This window comes from Saccopteryx bilineata, chromosome 5 (genome assembly GCF_036850765.1).
Source record: "Saccopteryx bilineata isolate mSacBil1 chromosome 5, mSacBil1_pri_phased_curated, whole genome shotgun sequence".
Taxonomy (NCBI): Eukaryota; Metazoa; Chordata; class Mammalia; order Chiroptera; family Emballonuridae; genus Saccopteryx; species Saccopteryx bilineata.
In genome coordinates this window covers 5,834,672-5,857,731 of record NC_089494.1, presented here as the reverse complement: position 1 = coordinate 5,857,731, position 23,060 = coordinate 5,834,672, and the positions used below count along the sequence as shown (strand labels likewise).

The 23,060-nt window shown below is 55.1% G+C and overlaps 2 protein-coding genes, 1 long non-coding RNA gene and 1 other non-coding gene across 18 annotated transcripts in view; 2 read left to right on the top strand and 2 right to left on the bottom strand.

The window, feature by feature from the left end:
* DGKD (diacylglycerol kinase delta) overlaps positions 1 to 4,783 on the top strand; it is a 123,783-nt gene extending 119,000 nt beyond the window's left edge. For 6 of the 7 annotated variants that reach the window (XM_066281069.1, XM_066281067.1, XM_066281071.1 and 3 more), the window contains 2 exons: positions 1,544 to 1,674; positions 2,694 to 4,783. In XM_066281069.1, coding sequence (XP_066137166.1) covers positions 1,544 to 1,674; positions 2,694 to 2,783 — 221 coding nt within the window. In that variant the 3' untranslated portion in view covers positions 2,784 to 4,783. The remainder of the gene's footprint in view (positions 1 to 1,543; positions 1,675 to 2,693) is intronic. The other variant, XM_066281070.1, reaches the window with a different exon arrangement.
* Positions 4,784 to 10,048: 5,265 nt separating this feature from the next.
* USP40 (ubiquitin specific peptidase 40) overlaps positions 10,049 to 23,060 on the bottom strand; it is a 75,727-nt gene continuing 62,715 nt past the window's right edge. For 8 of the 9 annotated variants that reach the window (XM_066278860.1, XM_066278863.1, XM_066278864.1 and 5 more), the window contains 5 exons: positions 20,705 to 20,770; positions 18,466 to 18,673; positions 18,239 to 18,334; positions 11,058 to 11,152; positions 10,049 to 10,637 (listed from right to left, as the gene is read on the bottom strand). In XM_066278860.1, coding sequence (XP_066134957.1) covers positions 10,526 to 10,637; positions 11,058 to 11,152; positions 18,239 to 18,334; positions 18,466 to 18,673; positions 20,705 to 20,770 — 577 coding nt within the window. In that variant the 3' untranslated portion in view covers positions 10,049 to 10,525. The remainder of the gene's footprint in view (positions 10,638 to 11,057; positions 11,153 to 18,238; positions 18,335 to 18,465; positions 18,674 to 20,704; positions 20,771 to 23,060) is intronic. The other variant, XR_010731849.1, reaches the window with a different exon arrangement.
* Positions 11,108 to 18,259, top strand: LOC136337549 (uncharacterized). The gene is made up of 3 exons (XR_010731850.1): positions 11,108 to 11,208; positions 17,582 to 17,741; positions 18,125 to 18,259. It is a non-coding gene; the product is annotated as an uncharacterized lncRNA (long non-coding RNA).
* On the bottom strand, positions 20,497 to 20,632 carry LOC136307211 (small nucleolar RNA SNORA5). The gene has a single exon (XR_010725879.1). It is a non-coding gene; the product is annotated as a small nucleolar RNA SNORA5 (small nucleolar RNA).

Below are 23,060 nucleotides of genomic sequence, written 5' to 3'. Positions count from 1 at the left end.
CGGGAGATGTCTGGAAGGCTGACCGCGGGCCTGCAGGGACAGACACTGCTCCTGACCGGAGAGCGGGCACTCCCTGCTGCTTTCTGCTTGGCTGGGGCGTCTCTGGTGCCCGCTGCTGGGGTGCCATGAGGGCCTGCAGCTGCAGTGTTCCGAGGTGCTCGCTGCTGGGGTGCCATGAGGGCCTGCAGCTGCAGTGTTCCGGGGTGCTCGCTGCTGGGGTGCCGTGAGGGCCTGCAGCTGCAGTGTTCCGGGGTGCTCGCTGCTGGGGTGCCGTGAGGGCCTGCAGCTGCAGTGTTCCGGGGTGCCTGCTGCTGGGTGTCTGGGGCCTGCAGCTGCAGTGTTCCGGGGTACCTGTCGCTGGGGTGCCATGGGGGCCTGCAGCCGCGGTGTTCTGGGGTGCCTGCTGCTGGGTGTCTGGGGCCTGCAGCCGCGGTGTTCCGGGGTGCCCGCTGCTGGGGTGCCATGAGGGCCTGCAGCTGCAGTGTTCCGGGGTGCTCGCTGCTGGGGTGCCGTGAGGGCCTGCAGCTGCAGTGTTCCAGGGTGCCCGCTGCTGGGGTGCCGTGAGGGCCTGCAGCCATGGTATTCCGGGGTGCCTGCTGCTGGGTGCTGGGGCCTGCAGCAGCGGTGTTCCGGGGTGCCCGCTGCTGGGGTGCCATGAGGGCCTGCAGCTGCAGTGTTCCGAGGTGCTCGCTGCTGGGGTGCCATGAGGGCCTGCAGCTGCAGTGTTCTGGGGTGCTCGCTGCTGGGGTGCCGTGAGGGCCTGCAGCTGCAGTGTTCCGGGGTGCCTGCTGCTGGGTGTCTGGGGCCTGCAGCTGCAGTGTTCCGGGGTACCTGTCGCTGGGGTGCCATGGGGGCCTGCAGCCGCGGTGTTCTGGGGTGCCTGCTGCTGGGTGTCTGGGGCCTGCAGCCGCGGTGTTCCGGGGTGCCCGCTGCTGGGGTGCCGTGAGGGCCTGCAGCCATGGTATTCCGGGGTGCCTGCTGCTGGGTGCTGGGGCCTGCAGCAGCGGTGTTCTGGGGTGCCCGCTGCTGGGGTGCCATGAGGGCCTGCAGCTGCAGTGTTCCGGGGTGCTCGCTGCTGGGGTGCCGTGAGGGCCTGCAGCTGCAGTGTTCCAGGGTGCCCGCTGCTGGGGTGCCGTGAGGGCCTGCAGCCATGGTATTCCAGGGTGCCTGCTGCTGGGTGCTGGGGCCTGCAGCAGCGGTGTTCCGGGGTGCCCGCTGCTGGGGTGCCATGAGGGCCTGCAGCTGCAGTGTTCCGGGGTGCTCGCTGCTGGGGTGCCGTGAGGGCCTGCAGCTGCAGTGTTCCAGGGTGCCTGCTGCTGGGGTGCCGTGAGGGCCTGCAGCCATGGTATTCCGGGGGGCCTGCTGCTGGGTGCTGGGGCCTGCAGCAGCGGTGTTCCAGGGTGCCTGCTGCTGGGTGTCTGGGGCCTGTAGCTGCGGTGTTTTGGGGTGCTTGCCACTGGGTATCTGGGGTGTTCCTGGCGCAGCCGCCGCCTGCCTGGCGCTGGGCTGGCACTCACTGCTCCCGCATTTCCGTCTCTGACAGTTCACCTCTGGGGGACAGAGGAGGTTGCTGCCTGGCTGGAGCACCTCAGTCTCTGTGAGTATAAGGACATCTTCACTCGGCACGACATCCGGGGCTCTGAGCTCCTGCACCTGGAGCGGAGGGACCTCAAGGTACTCCCACACGTGCGCCTCCCCACGGCCTTGTCTTCGTCCCTCCCCTCCCTCTGGCGTCCGGAGTCTCCTCTCGGTTCTTCTCCATCCTCTGTGCGCAACACGGGGTGACGTGTGGGGGCCAGACCGAGCTGGAGCAGGCGGGCCCTGCCTCGCTCAGCCCCGCGGGCCACACACTGCTGTCACCGAGAGCCCAGATGCAGGACCCAGCGTGCAGGGTTCCCTCTGCCGACATAGGTGCTTGGTCAGGGAGACCACGGTGCGGGGCGTGGCGGCTGCTCCCGCCTGTGCCCATGCGCATGCTGGGGGCACCCCTCCTTTACTGGGGGGCGCCGGGAGAGGCGGCGACTTGCCCGCTCGGCTGCATGGCTTGGGCCCTGTCTTGGTTCTCGGGGTGCCGACTTCACTTGCTGCCGGCCTGTGTGAGGGCTGTGTCTTTTTTTTTTTTTTTTTTTTTTTTAATTTTTCTGAAGCTGGAAATGAGGAGAGACAGTCAGACAGACTCCCGCATGCGCCCGACCGGGATCCACCCGGCACGCCCACCAGGGGCGATGCTCTGCCCCTCTGGGGCGTCACTCTGCCGCGACCAGAGCCACTCTAGTGCCTGGGGCAGAGGCCAAGGAGCCATCCCCAGCGCCCGGGCCATCTTTGCTCCAATGGAGCCTCGGCTGCGGGAGGGGAAGAGAGAGACAGAGAGGAAGGAGGGGGGGGTGGAGAAGCAGATGGGCACCTCTCCTGTGTGCCCTGGCCGGGAATCGAACCCGGGTCCCCCGCACGCCAGGCCGATGCTCTACCGCTGAGCCAACCTGCCAGGGCCGGCTGTGTCTTTTTTGATGTCCCCCCGACAGTGTCAGTGACAGGACCATGGGGGGAGGGGTCACATGCTTGTCGTTTCTTACGCTGTTTCTCCCCTCCGGGTGTCAGCGTTCCTGGCTCCCGTGTGCGCGCAGTCGCTGGGCAGCCGGTGGGGCACCGTGCCTGCTATGCCTGGCATCAGGGTGGCTGTGCTCTCATTGCAGGACCTCGGTGTGACCAAGGTGGGCCACGTGAAGCGGATCCTGTGTGGCATCAAGGAGTTGAGCCGCAGCCTGCCCACCCCCGAGGCCTAGCGTCCGCCCTCTCGGCCTGCGTCCTGCACTCCTGCCGCTGAGCGGGCCAGGCGCAGCGGGCCTTCTCATGGTGCTACCCCTCCCGTGCCGACCGGCGGCCTCAGACGGCACTCTGGCCGCCTGCGGGGCCCTAGACTCACCAACACAGCTACCTTTGGACACGCACCTTTCCAAGTCGGCGGCGTGTGTGCGACCGCGCCACCACCTCACAGCTCTCAGCGACCCGCGTCCTGGCCAGGTCGGGCCTCCCGGGCCCTGGCATCCGGCAGAACTGGCCTGGCTGGGCACACCTGGTCTTCCCGTGGGCTGCTCCCCACGTGCCTGCCCACTGCGCGTTGTGTGGCAGCATCCCCCGCCAGCCCCGGGCCGGGGCCCAGATGGCGGCGTTCTCGTAGCCCCGTAGGGCTGCGCACGCTGGTGTCTGTCGGCGGCTCCTGCCTCTCCCGGTTTCTAGGCCTGTTTGTTCTAATCTGACGTGGAGAGCGGAGAACTCGCTTCTCCCGGAGCTGGGAATTGGGGAGCCATGTGCTTGCTGATGAGCCTCAACCTCACGTGTCTCAGGTCCCCCCTGAGCTGTGGGCGTGGGACGTGTCTGTGTCTGTCCGGGCTGCAGGCGTGGGACGTGTCTGTGTCTCTCCGGGCTGCGGGCGTGGACATGTCTGTGTCTGTCCAGGGCGCTGTGCGGGTGCCATGGCGGGGCCGGTGTTTGCCCTTGGTCAGTATTTCTGTGGAGAGAGTGTTCATTAGGCGGGACAAGCCGCTGCCGGGGCAGAGCGGCTCTGGTTGGGCAGCTTGGCCGTCCCTTACTGCAAGGCCCGGTGCCGGAGGTGGTGGTGGCCCACGTGGCGGTCACCAGGTTGTCACTGCCTTTGACTTTGCCCCTTGCTGCCCTTCCAGAAATGGCCACACTCACAGGGCACTTTTCTGCCCTGGAAAGGGGGTTCTGTAACCCCAACCCCAGCTCCTGGGTGCCAGGGCCTTGTACCCCAAAGGACTGGTCAGGGGGCCTCAGGTGGGGTCCGGAGTCACTTGCAGGGCCCTGGGTGCTCACAGCTGGACAGCACTTACCTGCCACTCGCTTCGCAGTTGCTTTGCAGATCCTCCTCCTGGCTCCTCGGATCAGCAGGCGTCGCTAGGTCCCCCCCAGGCCTGGCCAGGCGCCTGTCTCTGGTTTGGGGGTGTGCCCACTGGTGGTCCTTCTGGGGGCTGGGCCCGCTTCTGTGTCTGCGCGTGGCATGGTGGTGTTGGGGCGAGAGCCCTGTGTTCTGCATGTGCCCTCAGCTGCCCCGTTGGAGGCGGACAAGGCAGTGTGTGTGCCCTTTCCTGCCTGGTGGTTCTCTTCCCATGGAACAGCTGTCTCAGGTGGACGAAGGCAGAGAAAGGGAGAATCTAGCCCCCAAAAGTCACTGGTTTCAGAGTACTGATTATAGGGTCCCAGAGGGAGGGCTGCTCTGTTCTAGGTGGGGCCCTGGATTCTGAGGCTCCCACGGCCTTCAGCCAGAAGGGACAGGCTGGAGCTTGGAGAGGAGGTGCCCAGGGGGCTTCCCCAGGGCCACCCGCACCCTCAGCGCCCACCCTGGGAAAGGTGGAGGTTTGGGGCAAGTGGAATTAAGTTAGTAGATTGACAGTGCTGAAAGCAACACTGTTTACGTAGAAGACGTGTTTCTGGTTCTCGGCAGTCAGAAGGGAAAGAGCGAGCGCGAGTTCTGCATGAAGTTGTCAGGGAAGGGCAGGTCCCCGTCCTCGTGGTCTCTGCTGCCGCCTGTGGACTGCTCCGCTGCCCACCCAGCAGCTGGGGTCCCCTCGGGCGTGGGAGGGGCGGGGCCCTGGAGAGTAGGAGAGAAGGTTTTGTGCCCTCCGGTGGGGCTCCCCTCATATTTATGGTCTAATTTATACAGTGCCCACCGTGGAAGCAAGGCCTCGTGTATCACTATGTACATAGTCCAGTCGGAGCTGTAAATACATGGTTCTGTGTACAAATAAAACAAGCCTGTTTTGGACCTCCCTGTCAGATTTCTTGTCTTCATCCCTTGTGCTTTGACATAAAATGCTAGTTCCCAAAACCCATCCTAACTGGATCCAGAACTCCATTTTCTCAGCAGCTCTAAATAGAAGTTGAATTGGTGGTGGGTGGAAAGCAGAGCAGATGCTTTTGCATTTTAGGGTGTGGGTTCTTGGGTCCGCTTTGTTAGAAACGGTGAGGGGGGGCCCTGCGCAGAGCAGAGGTTTCCGGGTCGGCCCGGCCTGCTTGCTGACGGCGGGCCATTTTAGCTCCTGTTCTAACCTGAATCTTGCTCAGTCTGTCTGCTCATAGTACTTCTGTGCCACGGGAGCTGTCTCTTCAAGCTTAAGGTGTCTTTGTCATCACTGCCCCCCACCCCGCTTTTCAGGGTGAGGGATGAGGATGGGGTCACAGAACTGACGGGCAGGCGGGGCACCGGGCTGTGTGTGCTTTGACGGGGGTTGGGGGGCAGTGCTTTGTGTCTCCTTCCTTGCTGACTAGAGCCCAACTTTTGTCCTGGGACACCTCCCTCCCACATGGCCATCCAGGATTGGGTGTCATGGCTACCAGACGGTGGCCGCCGTTCTGGGCATCACACTCCCACTTGACCGTGTCCGGTGTAAGGAGTGTGTGGGCGGCGTTCTCTGTGTCTCTTTGATATAAAAGGAACCTTTTCAGAAGCCCTGGCTCCCACTGGCCTCGCCCGATGTCTGCTTGTCATGGCTGAGTCAGTCGGTAAGCAGGAAGGGGCCTTGCCCACAGTGACTTTATCATGCAGGTGATGAGCACATTCATGCTATCTTATTAGCATATTAACTCCTCTGTTCCTCACAATGGCCCTACCAGGTGGGCCTTGGCGTTCTACGCGGGAGAGGGTTCAGAGATGTTCACAGTTGTCCTAGGGTCATGCCTTGACTGCTGTGACCCAGGCCTGACACCAAGCCCAGCCCACATGACAGGGCAGTAGGGCCCAGGTCACAGCAGGTGTCCTGGCCTAGAAGCCAGGGTTCCTTGCTTGGTGGCTCCTGGTGACTTGAGCAGGAGGCCAGGCAGCTGGGCTAGCCAGCTGCCAGCCTCCACCCCTGCACCGCGCGGCCCATCTAGCCGGCACCGGAGGCTGCTCCGAAGGCCTCCTGGGGGTGGGGGAGGTCAGATGCCATCACGGGGGGTGGGGGGTGGTTCATGTGTAGTGCAATGGCTGGATTAGCAGTAGCGTTTCCTGTGAAGAATCCACCCACCACACACAGGCTGGCGCTCCGCTCAGTGTGAACATGCTCGGCTCTGGTCACGTGAGTTGTGCGTTGGGGCAGGCTCAGCTGCTTTAACAAGGAGCCCCTCAATATCCTTGCTCTAACGGGACGCAGTTTATTTTTTTCCCAGAGCAATCATGGGTGTGTGTGTGTGTCAGGCACTCTGGGACCCCCGTTGTGGACATGGTTACTCAGGTCACCACTTCCTGGTGGGGTTGGAGCCTGGAGGAACATATAAAGATTCCTGCACCTGCTGCTGGGGTAGCGGTGCTGTGCCTGGCTGCAGAGGTCGCTGGGAAGTGCCGTCTGGCCCCGCCCAAGGGAGGAGGGGCCACAGGCAGGCCCCGCCCAAGGGAGGAGGAGCCAGAGGCTGGCCCCTCTGGGGTTTTTCAGCGATTTTGAGGGGTTCCTGTGTGCCCCTGAGGGAAGAGGAAGGGGAGGGACCCCTTGTCATCTCAAGCTCTCCTTTGGTGCCGTCTCCTTAGCCGCGTCCCCTCCGCCTCATGGCCTTTCCTGGCTCGCTATCTATAACCAGGGACTGTTCTCTGGTCCGGGGCAGTGTTCCAGGTGGTGCTTTCTCCTTGGGCCCGGTGGCTGCAGCGACTGGCCTCTCTGGCTCGGGGACATGAAACCTTGGTGCAGGGGGGCCAGAGAAGGGGAGCTGGGAGACACATCTCACCGCTGCCCCCTCCTCCTCTTCCCCGCAGTGGTCCCTGCGGAGCAGGACTTCTGCTCTGTGCTGTTCCTTCTTTTTTCCACCCCCATTGGCTTCTCTGCGCCCCTGGGGGCCCTGGGGGTATGGGCCCGGGCGGTGTGACTGTGCTTGCGGAACACAGAGGGACTGCAGCAGACCCTGTAGACACCCAGGCTGGCGTGACTGTGGACTCGCTGCTGCTATTTTTCTAAATAGTATGCTTTTCTGCATTAATTTTTATCTTTAAAAATACTGTATTGGAAAGTGCTCTTAGCTGGCTTACTGAGTTTTGGGGTGCCTTTGAATTTTGCACCCAAGGCCTCACCTTACCCTATTGCCAGCTCTGTGCTGTGTAATCTGATTCTGAACGTTAGAAGCTCAGACTCGTGGTTCTTGTGGAGCCACTGGGTGACGGGAACAGCAGGTCTCTCTCCCCCCTGTATCATCGGGAAGGGGAAGCCCCGCTCACATGTGGCCGTGCACGTGTGACTGCGTTCTCCAGTCTCCTCTGCAGCTTTACCAATGTGATTTCCTGTTAGTCAAAATGATGTATTAACTGAGATTTCTAGAACATTTCCTTAAAAACATGAAGGCATGCCACTCCTTCCTCCTACTGCTGGCTGGAGGGTGGACGTGATGGCCGGACCTCCAGCAGCTAGCTTGGCCATGGGCTGCCCTTGAGAACGGAAGTGGGTATTGAGGATGACAATTTCGTTTGGGCAAAACAAAAGCATATATGGAGAGACATGAGTTACACCTATTATGCCAGTGCGAGGCCAGGTGTCCCTACAACAGAGTTGAGTAAACAGGTGCAGAACTTCCGAGCAGACTGGGGTGCGCCTGGGCAGGTGGCTGTGGCGTGGAGGCCTCAGTGGAGGCGTGGTCTGAGCGCCGACTGGGCTAGGCAGGGGAGCTGCCTGCGCTGGGGAATGGCAGCTGTGACCGCGGCAGCCCGGCCGTGGTGCTGGGGTAGAACCCGCGTCCGCACGAGGCCAGAGCCGGGACTCGGCCTTCGCAGTCTGGATCACAGAAGCGTGAACAGGTTGCGGACGGACACAGGGAAGATGAGCAGCTGGCTGGGAACAGACACTGTCACTCACGGTGTTGACAGAGCAGCTTCCGCCCTAAGTCTCGCAAGCTTTGAAGGGACTCGTGTTGCCAGCCAAACTCCACGCTGGCGAACAAAAGCCTGGGCTCGCGAGCCCAGTGCAGGTGTACCCGGAGGGACAGTAGCCATGCAGGGATCTCTGGCCAGCGCGCTGGGCAGGCGCTCACCTCGTGGGCGGGGTGGGGCGTGCTTGTGACCCTGTAGCTGCTTGAGCTTGTGACTGCTACGTGGGTTGTCACTTCTTTTTCCCAGAAGAGAGGTCTCGTTGTGGCCATCCCCACCTCTGTACTGGTTCCGGGCTGGGCCTTAGTTTGTCATTCAGCCATGGACTGAGCTGTGAGGTCTTGCCCAGCCTAGAGGAATGTGTCATCGACCCCCGAGACCCTAGACCTGGGCAGGGAGCGGGAGCTGGTGGGACTGCGCTGCCTGCCTTGGAGAGGGACACGTGGTCGGAGGGGGGTGGTTGCGCTGTTAACGTTGATTGGGTGCGTCACATCCTGCGTTTCCATATGGGAAGAAGAGGGTGGTGGGTGGGGACCGAGGTGGCCTGGCCTCGCCCCTCCGCTGCTCACCGCACTTGGGGTCTCTGGTAGCCAGCCCCGCCTGCCCTGTTCTCCCTCTGCTGTCATTTGAGTGGAGCGACAGCAGGGTGGGCGGGGCACTTATTTTGAGCCAGTGGTGGCAGGCTGGGCGGGGTACTCTGCATCTGACAGGGTGTCCTGGCGCCGCTGGTGGCATCTCGCCACCTGGAGAAAGCCCGGGGGAGCTGGAAACCGACTTGGAGAGAAAGGCCCAGGGCGCTGGGCCGCGCTGTGGGTCTCAGCGCCGCAAGCCCACCGGTGCTCAGGTGGTGGGTTGTGTTTGGTCAGCGGCGAGTGAAGCCGGCGGGGCGGGAAGCGTGTGGGGGCTGCGAGCTGGAGACCTCTCCCTCCGGGCTCACGTCCTCATGGAAGGGCAGTGGACGCCCAGGACCAGCAGTACACTTGGTATGCAGGTTGGTGAGCTGTGTTCCAGCCCTGCTCTGGCTAGGACAGCTGAGAACAGAGTGAGGGGAGGAGCTGTCGCGTCCCCTTCCTCACAGCGTGAAGGGCCCCTGATCCTTCACAGTGAAGTCTGTGAAGCTGTCATTTTGAGTTACTGAAGTCTGGCACACCCCTTCCAGCAATAAAATGTCCCAGGGGAATAACTGTCTGCAGGGCACCCCCGGCTAGTCCTAGTTGCTTCTTCCAGCAGTTTCCCAGGAGTCTGCACTCAGCTAGCACCAAACACGCTGTTGTTCTGTGGCGGCCCTGACGTAGTTCTCAGCATAAACGTGTTTACTTGTGGCTGAACGACACGGGAAAGGGGACTGAGGGGGACCTGAAGCAGTCAGCTCACAGCAGAAACAAAAGACAGCTTGAAGAACTGTTTATTTGTAACAAAGTACAGCTCTCTCCCTACAGCCCCAGCCCGAATTTAAAGAAGGGCGGGAGCGAGCACCCCAGGAGACGGGGCCAGGTGCGCTCACCGTGGACAGCAAAGGCATGCCCGCCGCCCTGGCCTGGAGAAGGCACATCCAGGAAGGCCTCCGGCTTCTCAGAAGCAAAGCTTTGCAGCGGTTACTTTAGTGTTTCATTACTTTGAAACGACAGAAAGGCAGAGCAAGACGTGGCAGTTACAGCAGAGGAAGGGCTGGGCTTCAGGCCGCATGTGACGCTCTGAGTTTGGACCATCACTAACACACATGGTGCCCCAGGAAGACGACCCACACCCCACCAGTGTCCCAAGAGGCTGGAGCATCGCAGAACGGAATGTGGGGCAGTTCGCCAGTCAGAGTCCCACTGGTCACAACAGCTGCTCCAGTGCAAACTGACCAGTGTGAGACCCAGTCGCCTCAGACAAGTACGTGGAGGAGACTGAGGGTTCTGACTGGTTCCGATGGGCTAGAAGGGGCTCCTCTCCCAGGTGTCAGGTCCACGGGAAAGCTGCCTGGGTGCAGCATTAGCGGTCCACCTGGCAGCAAGCACGCCCTGGTCGAGTTGCCCTGGTCCCAGCCAGTGACACATGCTGCCTGCCCGCTGGCCATGCTGAGGACAAGGAGAACCTTTGTCCACTTGAACGGAGGCTTCTCGGGACTGTCGGTGCACGCGGGTGTCCCCCAGGACCGCGGGACCTTTCTGATCGATGCAGTCTTCACTCAAAGCTGGGAGGACCATGTGCCGTGTGATGAGCCAGGCCATCAGAACCTTGTCATCTGCAGTGGGCGGGAAGCGGGTGACCGTGTACACATTCCGGCAGGTGGGCCAGAGGCCAGGGGTGCCATCTTGTCCATGCCTGCAGCTAATGCAGGTCGAGAACGTTTCTCTAAGGGTGGTGGCGGGGTCAGGGGTGGTGTGGGGCAGCACCTGACTGGCACCTGTGACAGTGGCCCGGCCTACACAACCCACAGGAGGACGCACTGCGCGGCCTGGTGGTCAACAGTCTTGCTGGCCTGACGCCCAGCATCCTGTGCTCGTGAAGCAGAGGCCGCAGGCCCATATTCGCAGGCCAGCAGCCTGTAGGCCCACTGTCTGCACCAAGCACCGTGCCACGGGGTGGGGTGGGGTGCAGGGCCCTGCGCCCACCGACGACCAGGCCCGCAGACACCAGCGGCTCCAGAGCCAGCTCAGAGTGGACGCTGAGCCCACGGGGCGTTGGCGGGTGCCGGCGCTATCTGAATCTCCCGACGCGGATGGACAGAGAAGCTTCTGGTTTGTGTGGCCGGCCAGGCGTCTCTGCACTGGAAACCGTGTCCCTGCTCTGCACACCAGTGGCTTCCCGGCTGTGGGATAGAGGCTGTCACTGACTCGCAGTTCTGACCCAGGGCCTGCCCACTCAGGACCACCGTGGGGAGCAGGGAAGGGGGACGTGGTGTCCTCGTGTGGCCTGCGCAGGGTTGACGGTGTGGACCACGGTGAGTGGTTTCGGAGGGTGGCCCGGGAGGGGCCGGTGGGTTTGGGGTTCCTGGGCCAGAGAGCCAGTGCGCTGGGAGAGGGATAGAGGGCCCGGCTGGGCGAGGGGCGAGGGGCGAGGGTCCGGCGCTGCGCGCAGAACCTGGGAGCAGGAGGTTCTTCCTGTGGGAGGGCTCAACTTCACCGGACAGAGAGGGGGGGCCCAGGGAGTGGCCCGGCTGCCTCCCGGAGGGAATGTGTGGGAAAGGTGGGGACCAAGGGGCGCCTGTAGTATGGGGAGGCCGTGTCACCTTTTCCTTCTCCCCAGAGCGAGCTGTGTCTGGCTTTCTGTTCCAATGTCATCTCTGACGGTACTGAAGTCGTTGTCCTCTTCAACCAGGAGATTCTGCATTTGAAAACAAGGACACGTTCAGACGTCTTTCTAGCCTATGTTTGAGCAAGGTAAGTGTATTCCTGTCAGCACGAGGGGAGAGCCACATGTATGTAACCTGAGCAACAGAGGAAACACTCCACTGCCCGATGGCCGCGGGCGCAGGCAGAGCGGAGAGACACCTCGCGGCCGACCTGGCTGAGTGCACCGGCGCTCCTGGAAGGGCGCCCCCAGGGAAGGGCTCCCCGTGGCAGAGGGCCACATCAGCCACGCCCGTGGAGTCAGCACTTTCGCCTGTGGACAGTCTCCACCGGAGGCCGCTGGGAGCATGCCTGTGCCTTTCACCTCCTTGGTATTTGCCAGAAGCTTCTAGCACAGTTATAGATGCAGGGCGGGCCCACTGGTGCACTCAGTTTGGTGTGTACATTCATTCACCGTGGACACTACCCGCCACGCCTGAGCACATCCTCACGTGGCTTCGGGGAGCTGGTTCTGGCCCCTTGGCTGTGACTGCTTCTCCTCTCAGAACAATGTTTTCTCCACATTGTACTCTAGCCCAACAGCTGGTGCGTCATCAATGTGCAGAGTAAGAGTAAGTATGGAGATAACGGACATGGCAGGATCCCAGGTAGCATAATGGGGGCTGGCAGTGTGGCCCTATGGCCGGCGTAACGGCGGGCTGTGTGGCCCTGCAGGCGGTGTGGCCCTGCAGTCAGTGTAATGGCGGGCAGTGTGACCCTCCAGTCAGGCCCCACCCCCAAACTGTCAGTGTGTGCATGGCTGCAGCTGTTAACAGTGCTATTACCCGTTCACCGGATTTGCTCACTTTCCAGTGTTTCTCGAGGAAAAGACAGACTTGGTTGACGTCCCTCCTGCACTAAGCTGAGCCCAACACGAGTCTGGTCTGGTCTCCGTTCCCACCTTCACTGTCCCCAACAGCTGCACAGCAGTGTGGCCCTCAGCACTCACACTCCGAGTGGCCGTTCTGTGACGTTCTCTTTCTAGGCCGGACCCTCGGCCATGTGCTCACCGTGGCGAAGGTGGCTCTGCTGTTCCCCTTACACTGCTGTCCCACAGCCTGTTTCGGTGCCTTTTCCCCGTTTTATCTGTTTTCTGAGTCATGTAGGTTCTTCCATGCTGTCCCAGGTTGTGCTTCAGTGACCGCTTCTGTCCAGTACTGTGGGGAACACGCGGGGAGTGTCACCTCTCCTGAGCAGGGCCACCATGTCCCCAGACTGGCTGTGCCGTGGGCACCCCTGCAGGCAGGGGAGCAGTTCTGCGGGTCAGGCCACAAATGGCAGCACCCTGCTCCTGGTTGCGGCTCCCTGGTCACCAGGCGGCTGACAGCCTCCCGTCGGCTTCCTGGCATCCCGTTTCCTCTTCTGAGGACTGTCGCGTTCTCCCGAGGGGGTGGGTTATCCTTTTGAAGCTGATTAGAAGCACTTTACTCATTCTGTTGTTGCACGTGTCTTTTCCTGTTTCCTTCGATGTCCGAAAGGTTTTTGTTTTTTTTTTTAAATTTAGAAATTTAATGGGGTGACATTGGTCCAGAAGAATCTATAGATTCAAGTAAACATCTGTATAGCATTTGACTTGTTCAATGTGTTGTGTGCCCACCACCCAAAGCCAAATCGTTTTCGGTTACCATAAAGTCCCTCTTTGCCCCCTCCCCTCCCCTCCCCCCTCCGCTAGTAACCACTTTTATCTGTGTTCATGAGTCTGTTTTATATCCCACCTATGTGTGAAATCATATAGTTCTTAGCTTTTTCTGATTTATTTCACTTAGCATAACATTCTTAAGGTCCATCCATGTTGTCGTAAATGGCAATATGTCATCATTTATTATGGCTGAGTAGTACTCCATTGTAGATAGGTACCACATCTTCTTAATCCAATCCTCTATAGAGGGACACTGTGGTTGCTTCCATATCTGGGCCACTGTGAACAATGCTGTGATGAATCTGGGTGGGTGGGTGTGTCTGCATACCAGTGTTTTCGAGTTTTTCTAGTAGATAACCAGTAGAGAGATTGGTAGCTTTGTTCTTTTAAATGGACTTTGGTGAAGGAGGAAGGGAGAGAGACAGGAACATCCATCTGTTCCTGTGTGTGCCCTGACTGGGGATTGAACCAGCAACCTCTGCACTCCAGGCTGATGCTCTAACCAACCAATCAAGCTATCTGCTCAGGGCGGTAGCTCTGTTCTTAATTTTTTGAGGAACCACTATGCTGTATTCCATAATGGCTGTACCAGGTTACATTCCCAGCAGCAGGGATTGAGGAGTCCTTTTTCTCCACAACCTCTCCAACACTTGTTACTGCCCGTCTTGTTGATAATGGCCGATCTAACTGGTGTGAGGTGGTGTCTCACTGTAGTTTTGATTGGCAATTCTCTAACTGTGAATGAAGATGAACATCTTTCCATGTATCTGTTGTTTGTGTGTCTTCATGGGAGAAATGTCTGTTCAGGTCCTCTTCATTTTTCTTTCTTTTTTTTAGTGAGAGACAGACAAGAAGGGAGAGAGATAGACGCATCAACTCGTAGTTTAAGCACTTAAGTTGTTCATTGACTGCTTTCTCATCTGTGCCTTGACCAGGGGGCTCCAGCTAAGCCAGTGACTCCTTGCTCAAGGCAGCGATAATCCCGTGCTCAAGCCGTTGAGCCTGCATTCCAGTGGTGCCCTTGGGGTTTCAAACCTCGGACCTCAGCATCCCAGATTGATGCTCTATCCACTGCACCACCAACTGGCCAGGCCTTCTCATTTTTTAATTGGATTGTTTGTTGTTGAGCTTTGTGAGTTCTTTATATACTTGGGATATTAACCCTTTGTCAGAACTGTTGTTTGTGAAGATCAACTCCCATTTGGCTGGCTGCCTTTTTGTTTTGTTGTCAGTTTCTTTTGCTGTGCAGAAGCTTTTCAATTTAATGTAGTCCCATTCATTTATTTTTGCCTTTACTTCCCTTGCCTTTGGGGTCAAATTCATAAAATGTTCTCTATGGCCAAGGTCCATCAGTTTTCTTCTATGTAATTTATTGTTTCAGAGCTTATATTTAGACCTTTGATCCATTTTGAATTAATTTTTGTGCTTGGGGACAAAGTGTAGTCATGTTTCATTCTTTTGCATGTGGCTTTCCAATTTTCCCAGCACCATTTACTGAAGAGACTTTTCTGTTCTCCATTGTGTGTTTTGGCTCCTTTGTCAAAGATTATTTGCCCATATATGCGTGGTTTGACTTCAGGGCTGTTGATACTGTTCCGTTGGTCTGTCTCTGTCTCCGCCAGTACCATGCTGTTTGATTTTCATGGCTCTGTCTCTGCCAGTACCATGCTGTTTTGATGATCATGGCTCTGTCTCTGCCAGTACCATGCTGTTTTGATGATCATGGCTCTGTCTCTGCCAGTACCATGCTGTTTTGATGATCATGGCTCTGTCTCTGCCAGTACCATGCTGTTTGATGATCATGGCTCTGTCTCTGCCAGTACCATGCTGTTTTGATGATCATGGCTCTGTCTCTGCCAGTACCATGCTGTTTTGATTTTCATGGCTCTGTCTCTGCCAGTACCATGCTGTTTTGATTTTCATGGCTCTGTCTCTGCCAGTACCACGCTGTTTTGATTTTCATGGCTCTGTCTCTGCCAGTACCACGCTGTTTTGATGATCATGGCTCTGTCTCTGCCAGTACCACGCTGTTTTGATGATCATGGCTCTGTCTCTGCCAGTACCATGCTGTTTGATGATCATGGCTCTGTCTCTGCCAGTACCATGCTGTTTTGATGATCATGGCTCTGTCTCTGCCAGTACCATGCTGTTTTGATGATCATGGCTCTGTCTCTGCCAGTACCACGCTGTTTTGATGATCATGGCTCTGTCTCTGCCAGTACCATGCTGTTTGATGATCATGGCTCTGTCTCTGCCAGTACCATGCTGTTTTGATGATCATGGCTCTGTCTCTGCCAGTACCATGCTGTTTTGATTTTCATGGCTCTGTCTCTGCCAGTACCATGCTGTTTGATGATCATGGCTCTGTCTCTGCCAGTACCACGCTGTTTTGATGATCATGGCTCTGTCTCTGCCAGTACCACGCTGTTTGATGATCATGGCTCTGTCTCTGCCAGTACCATGCTGTTTTGATGATCATGGCTCTGTCTCTGCCAGTACCATGCTGTTTGATGATCATGGCTCTGTCTCTGCCAGTACCATGCTGTTTTGATGATCATGGCTCTGTCTCTGCCAGTACCATGCTGTTTTGATGATCATGGCTCTGTTTCTGCCAGTACCATGCTGTTTTGATGATCATGGCTCTGTCTCTGCCAGTACCATGCTGTTTGATGATCATGGCTCTGTCTCTGCCAGTACCATGCTGTTTTGATGATCATGGCTCTGTCTCTGCCAGTACCATGCTGTTTTGATTTTCATGGCTCTGTCTCTGCCAGTACCACGCTGTTTGATGATCATGGCTCTGTCTCTGCCAGTACCACGCTGTTTTGATGATCATGGCTCTGTCTCTGCCAGTACCATGCTGTTTGATGATCATGGCTCTGTCTCTGCCAGTACCATGCTGTTTTGATGATCATGGCTCTGTCTCTGCCAGTACCATGCTGTTTGATGATCATGGCTCTGTCTCTGCCAGTACCACGCTATTTTGATGATCATGGCTCTGTCTCTGCCAGTACCATGCTGTTTGATGATCATGGCTCTGTCTCTGCCAGTACCATGCTGTTTTGATGATCATGGCTCTGTCTCTGCCAGTACCACGCTGTTTTGATGATCATGGCTCTGTCTCTGCCAGTACCACGCTATTTTGATGATCATGGCTCTGTCTCTGCCAGTACCACGCTATTTTGATGATCATGGCTCTGTCTCTGCCAGTACCATGCTGTTTTGATGATCATGGCTCTGTCTCTGCCAGTACCATGCTGTTTGATTTTCATGGCTCTGCAGCATAACTCAGTCAGGTGGTGATGCCTCTGGCTTCCTTCTCTCTTCTCAGGACCGCTTTGGCTATTTGGGGTCTTTTATGGTTCCATACAAATCTGATGACTTTTTGTTCTATTTCTTTAAAAAAATGACATTGAGATTTTAACTAGGATTGTATTAAATCTGTATATTGCTTTGGGTAATATGGTCATTTTATGTTGATTCTTCCAATCCACAACCATGGAAAATCTTTCCATTTCATTGTTTTTTCAATTTCTTTTAATAATGCTTTGTAGTTTTCAGTATATAGATCCTTCACATCCTTTGTTAAGTTTATTCCTAGATATTTTTGTTGTTTCTATTGTAAAAGGAATTTTTTTCCCAGTTGACTTTCTGAGATTTCATTGTTGGCGTATAGGAAAGCAGAAGGCTTTTGTATATTCATTTTGTATCTGCGACCTGACTGCATTTGTTATTGTTTCTAATAGTTTTTCAGTGGAGTCTTTGGGGTTTGCTATATACAGGGTCATGTCATCTGCAAAATGTGATACCTTTCTTCTTCTTTCCCAGTATGAATGGCTTTTACTTCTTTCTCTTGCCTGATTGCTCTGCTAGGGCTTCCAGTACTGTGTTGAATAAGAGTGGAGGGAGTGGGCAACCTTGTCTGGTTCCTGATTTTGGAGAAAAAGCCTTCAGGTTTTCACCAGTTAGCATGCTACTGGCTGATGGTGTGCCATCGGTGGCCTTTACTATGTTGTTGAGTTCCTTTCTGTGCCCACTTTATTGAGTGGTTTAATCATAGTGGCTATTGTATCTTATCAAATGTCTTTCTTGCATCTATTGATATGACTGCTCATAGGGAATCCTTAACATAAAATATGAATTACTAGCCCTGGCCGGTTGGCTCAGCGGTAGAGCGTCGGCCTAGCGTGCGGAGGACCCGGGTTCGATTCCCGGCCAGGGCACATAGGAGAAGCGCCCATTTGCTTCTCCACCCCTCCGCCGCGCCTTCCTCTCTGTCTCTCTCTTCCCCTCCCGCAGCCAAGGCTCCATTGGAGCAAAGATGGCCCGGGCGCTGGGGATGGCTCTGTGGCCTCTGCCCCAGGCGCTAGAGTGGCTCTGGTCGCAACATGGCGACACCCAGGAGGGTCGCAACATGGCGACGCCCAGGATGGGCAGAGCATCGCCCCCTGGTGGGCAGAGCATCGCCCCCTCGTGGGCGTGCCGGGTGGATCCCGGTCGGGCGCATGCGGGAGTCTGTCTGACTGTCTCTCCCTGTTTCCAGCTTCAGAAAAATGCAAAAAAAAAAAATGAATTACTAAATCAAGGATTATATGAAATCAATAGTTTAATATCAATAAATTAAGGATTACAATGATATATTAACCCTTAATATAAAAAAAAATCACCGCATGACAACAAACTAGGTTAGTCCAGGGACTGTAGGATGGCCTGCGTCAAGGACACACTTACGTGCAACACCACGCTCGCTGGCAGGAATGTTACTCTAAAGACTGCATTTCTTAGGACAGCCACCCTCTGGATTCGTCACCCAGAGTCGATTAAAGAAGAAAAACCATATGGCTGATCAACAGATGCAGAAAAGGCCCAGAATGAAATTTAGCAGAAGGAACCCGAGCAAACTCGGGGCGGAAGGGCCCGGGCCGCCCGGCCTCGGCGGCAGCAGGTTAGGAGGACCCCAGGGCACACTGGGGGCGGGAGGGCCCGGCAGCAGGTTAGCAGGAAACCCCAGGGCGCACTGGGGGCGGGAGGGCCCAGCAGCAGGTTAGCAGGAGACCCCGGGGCACACTGGGGGCGGGAGGGCCCGGCAGCAGGTTAGCAGGAGACCCTGGGGCGCACTGGGGGCAGGAGGGCCGGCAGTAGGTTAGCAGGAGACCCCAGGGCGCACTGGGGGCGGGAGGGCCCGGCAGCAGGTTAGCAGGAGACCCCAGGGCGCACTGGGGGCGGGAGGGCCCAGCAGTAGGTTAGCAGGAAACCCCAGGGCACAGGGATTTGCGGCAGGCCCAACGCTGAGCTGTCGGCTCCCCGCTTCATTCCCTGTTCCCACAGACAACTTACACAGTACGGGCTGTCTGCGCCTTGAAGATCTGATCAAACGTCTCTACTACATCATGTGATCATGGTGTTTCGTCAGAGCTGTCAACTTGCTGTTCAACAACTTACCTTAATACCAATAATATCTCCATCTCTCAAGTAGTAAGGCGGCCCCTGCAAATTATCTTGCCTTTTCTTCCTTTTCTTCTTGGTAACTTGCTGGTTCTGTGGAAAAACCAAGCTTGTTGAATAAAGAAAACCACCTTGCACGTCCGAACGTCCTGTCTGTGGGCAGCAGTGGTGGTGCTACTCGTCGCAGCAGGGTGGCCCACGGCCCCAAGAAAGCCCCAGGTTACCCAGCGGGCCACGGGGAGCCACGCGGCCTTGTCGGGGAAGTACTTGGCGATCTCCGTCTTCTCCACAGGAAGGGAGTAGAGCTCGGCCAGGTGCTGCCGCAGGGAGCTGGCCGTGCCCTGGGCCGCGTCCCACACCACGTCCACGGGCCGGGCGTAGGCCCGCTGGCCGGGCAGCCGCATCTGTGTCCGCAGCAGCACGTCCTGGGGGCTGCGCCAGAAAACAGCCCGAGGTCAGGTCGAAACTGGGAACTGTGTGGTCACTGAGGGGGTGCGGTGGGCAGCGCTTCCCCTGCCTCCTCTCACTTCTGCAGGGAGCTTCCCAGAACCAGCCGCAGTCACCACCGGCCACAGAGGAGCCACCTCCCTGAGGCTGTGTGACGGCAGTCCGCCGGCACTGGCTGTGACCACACGGCATCAGGGCGGCTCGCTCTCTCCCTGCACGGTGTTTCCGGCGGACCGCCGGTTGAGAACACTGCCCTAAGCCCTGTCTGCTAGCGGGAAACCCTTTTATTTTGATTTCCTTCAGTCTTGACCCAGGACAGAGGCGAAGCTCCCCTTCTGAGGCGACAGCACAGTCCTCTGGGAGGAAGCCGTCTGTGGGGCACGGAGGGAAGGGGCCAGCAGAGGGTAGGGGGCCTGGGCACGGGCCGCAGCAGCTGCGAAGCTGGCAGGAGAGAGCTGTCTGAGCTGCTACACGGCTGAGTGCTGTGGGGTGGCCGGCGGAAGGCACGGGGAGGGGCCTGGAGGACCAGGACTCAGAAAGGGGCTGAGTTAGATGCGGAGGCTGTGACAGGAGAGGAGGTGAACACACAGGTCCGTAGGGGTGGGGTTGGGGGAAAAATGCAGAGAGCTCCGGGCGGCCAGGGAGAGAGGAGGCGGTGGGAGGGGGATGGAAGCGAGTGCAGAGCACGGTCTTCAAAGGACACTGCTCGTTGAAAATCAAATAAACATGGCAGGGAGTCACTGTCATTATTACAGAAAGAGCTCACACAAGTTACACCCCGTTAAGAACAGGCAAAATATATGAAATAGTTCATACACTCACAAAATACAAATGACTTACAAGCCTTTGAAAAAATGCCCAATCTTAGCAGCAAAGCATTGAAGCAAAGAGACAAGATAACCACTTTTCATTCATCAGTTCAGCAAACATTTAACAGCATTCAGTGTTGGTGTGAGGGGAGAAGTTAAAACTCAGAAACACTGCTTTACCCGGAGGAAAGTTACCCGGGGTAGCTTACCCGGAGGAGAGTTACCAGTTTATTCTACAAGGTTTAAGATGTCCCTGCCATTTGACCCAGAACCTCTCCAGGACACCGCTCCTGGTGACACAGCCTGCACAAGGGTGCACTCGGAACCGCCGCAGCACGGGATGGTCATGCACGGCTGACGGCGTGCTACCGGCCGCTGGGCCACAGGCTGACGACGACGAGAGGCAGCCCCGTCTCATCAGGCAGCGGGACTTTAGGAACCTTAGTATTTGGTGATACTAACAAAAACGTCTTATAAAAGGTTTTCCTGTACTGAAAAAATAATAGAAGGTTTGATTGTAGACAACTTCTTCATTCAACAGATATCAATAATTCTGACTCTGACAAAGGCACTGTCCATGTCTGTGTTGGGGACACCACCAGGACCCAAACCACAGAGACCTTGCTTTCCCAGAGCTGACTCCCTAGTTGTGGGAGACAGGTCAGCACAGGTCACTGCTAAGTACCTCATATGTCAGCTTTGCTATTAGGAGGAAAACGGGCTGGAGTGACAGGTGCTTCTCTAAGTCAGTGTGACAACAGATGACCCAGATGCACTGACACAGCTGGACATGAGCATCTTGCTGATCTTTCGAGATCATTACAGGTTCAACGTGCATTTGGGACTTACTGAAAAATTCTCGTTTTTATGAGAAAATGAGTTTCACATTCTAGACACAGATATACAAACACATTTCTAGAACACAACCTGTTTTAAGTTGCCAGACTACTTAGAGGAAGTGAAGAAAACTTTGCTGTTCAGTTATTAGATTTTTTTTTTCCATGTCCACAGCTAAACTTATCCCCAGGTCCCAGGGTAGGAACCCAGAGCCCATGAGCGGTGGAGCTTGCTGTAGCAGCCATCTGGGCCAGTCCTTGCTACGGGGGGAGCAGGGGCTGAATTTGACTTGGCTGCGGTCAGTTATTAGATTTTTAAGACGCTGCCCACTATGATAAGACGTGTAATTTTCTGTTACGGGACAACTTACCCTAAGTGTTCCTCGTTCTGAAGGGGCTCTAAGCAGATCTCAGTTCTCTGTCCCAGTTTATATTCCCTGATAATAGAAAAACAAACCAGTGAGTGGCATCATTTAATTTTTTAAAACATCTTTTTGTCAGTTTAAGCTTTTATTTATTTTTTTGTGAGAGACAGAGAGATAAGAAGCATCAACTCGTAGTTGTGTAACTTTATTTGTTCATTGATTGCTTTGTGCCTTGACTGGGAGGCTCTGGCCGAGCTAGTGACCCCTTGCTCAAGCTGGTGATCTCAGGGTTTCACACCTCAGTGTCCTAGGCCAACACTCTACCCACTGCACCGCCACTGGTCAGGCAATTTTAAGCTTTTTTAAGCAAAATATTTTACATAACATTCAAAATTTAAGAAATTACTATGAACAATTATACTCCCAACAAATTGGCCAACTTAAAAGAAATGGGTAAATTCCTAGGAACATACAACCTGTCCAGGATGAATCATGAAGAAATAGAATATTGGGACAGACCTGTTATTAGTAAGGAGATTGAATCAGAAATCTCCCAACAAAGAAAAGTCTAGGACTAGATGGTTTTCACTGATGAATTCTACCAAACATTTAAAAGATGAATACTTATTCTGAAACACTTCCAAAAAATAGAAGAGGTGGGAACACTGCCAAACTTGATGAAGCCAACATCATCCTGATACCAAACCCAGACAAAGACACTAAGAAAAGAGAATTAAAGGCTAATATCCAAGGGGCATAGATGCAAAAATCCTCAACAAAATAACGACAGGCTGAGTTCAACAACACATGGAAAGGACCACACACCACGATTAAGTGGGTTTACACTGGTAATGCCAGGTTGTGTTGAATATGTGCCCATCAGTTAGTGTAACAAACCACATTAACAGAATTAGGATAAAGATTAGATGGTCTCAATAGATGCAGAAAGAAACACTTGATAAATTCAACATCTTTTCATGTTAAAAACTCAGCAAACTGGATGCAGAGGAAACGTCCATGACAAAGGTCAGACGTGACAAGCCCACAGCTACCATCACCCTCAACGGGAATGGCTGAGGGCTTTTCCTCTGCGATCAGGGACAAGATAAGGACACCTACTCTTGCCACTCTTTTTTAATAGTATTGGAAGGACCAGTCAGAACAATTAAGTCAGAGAAAGAAATAAAAGGCACCCGAATCAGAAAGGAAGTAGTAAAATTATTTCTATTTGCAGATGTCATGATGCTATATTTAGAAAACCTTAAAGTCTACACCAAAATACTATTAAAACTAATAAATGCATTCAGTAAGCTTGCAGGATACAAAATCAATATATAAAAATAAACTTTCAGAAAGAGAAAGTTAAAAAATATCTCATTTACAACAGCAAGCATCAAAAAATAAAATACTTAGGAATACAGTGAACCGAGGAGGTGAAAGAACTTCTGTCCACTGGAAACTACAAGACACCGATGAAGGAAACTGACAAAGACACAATTAAATGGAAAGATAGTCCATATTCATGGATTAGAAGAATATTGATGAAGTGTTCGTACCACCCAAAGTGATCTACACATAAAATGCAAACCCTATCAAATGTGGATGGCATTTTTCACAGAAATAGAAAAGCCAATCCTAAAAATGTGTGTGGAACCACAAAAATACCCCAAATAGCTAAAGCGATCTTAAGAACAAGGCTGGGGACATCATGCTCCCTGATTTCAAATTAGATGACAAAGCTATAGTGGTTACAACACTCTAGTGTCAGTATAGAAACAGACGCAGAGATCAACAGACACAGTAGACCCCACAAGTAAACCCACACATATGTGGTCAATTAACTTAAGACACAGGCACCAAGGCTCGGCAATGGGGAAAGGATAGCATCGCCAATAAGTGGTGTTGGGAACACTGGACAGCTTCATGCAAAAGAATGAAACTGGACCACTGTCTTACTGCACCAGACATAAAAATCAATTCAAAATGCATTCAAGTCTTGAACCTAAGTCCTAAAAACATAAAACTAGAAAAAACCACAAAGGGTAAGGTTCTAAGCTCCTTGACAACAGTTCTTTGGACTTGATACCAAGAGCAAAGGCAACAAAAACAAAAGTAAACAAGTGGACTACATCAAATTACAAAGCTCTGCACAGCAAAGGGAACCATCCACAAAATGGAAAGATGCGTGCTGGTGTGGATGTGGAGGAGAGGGGACCCTGGTGCACCACTGGTGGTGTGTGAACTGGTACATCCACTGAAAAACCAGTCTGAGGTTCCTCAAAAACTCGGCACAGAACACCAAGTGACCCCGCAATCCCACTGCTTCAAGGTCTGCGGGAAAGGGAATGGGACAGGCTAGCCA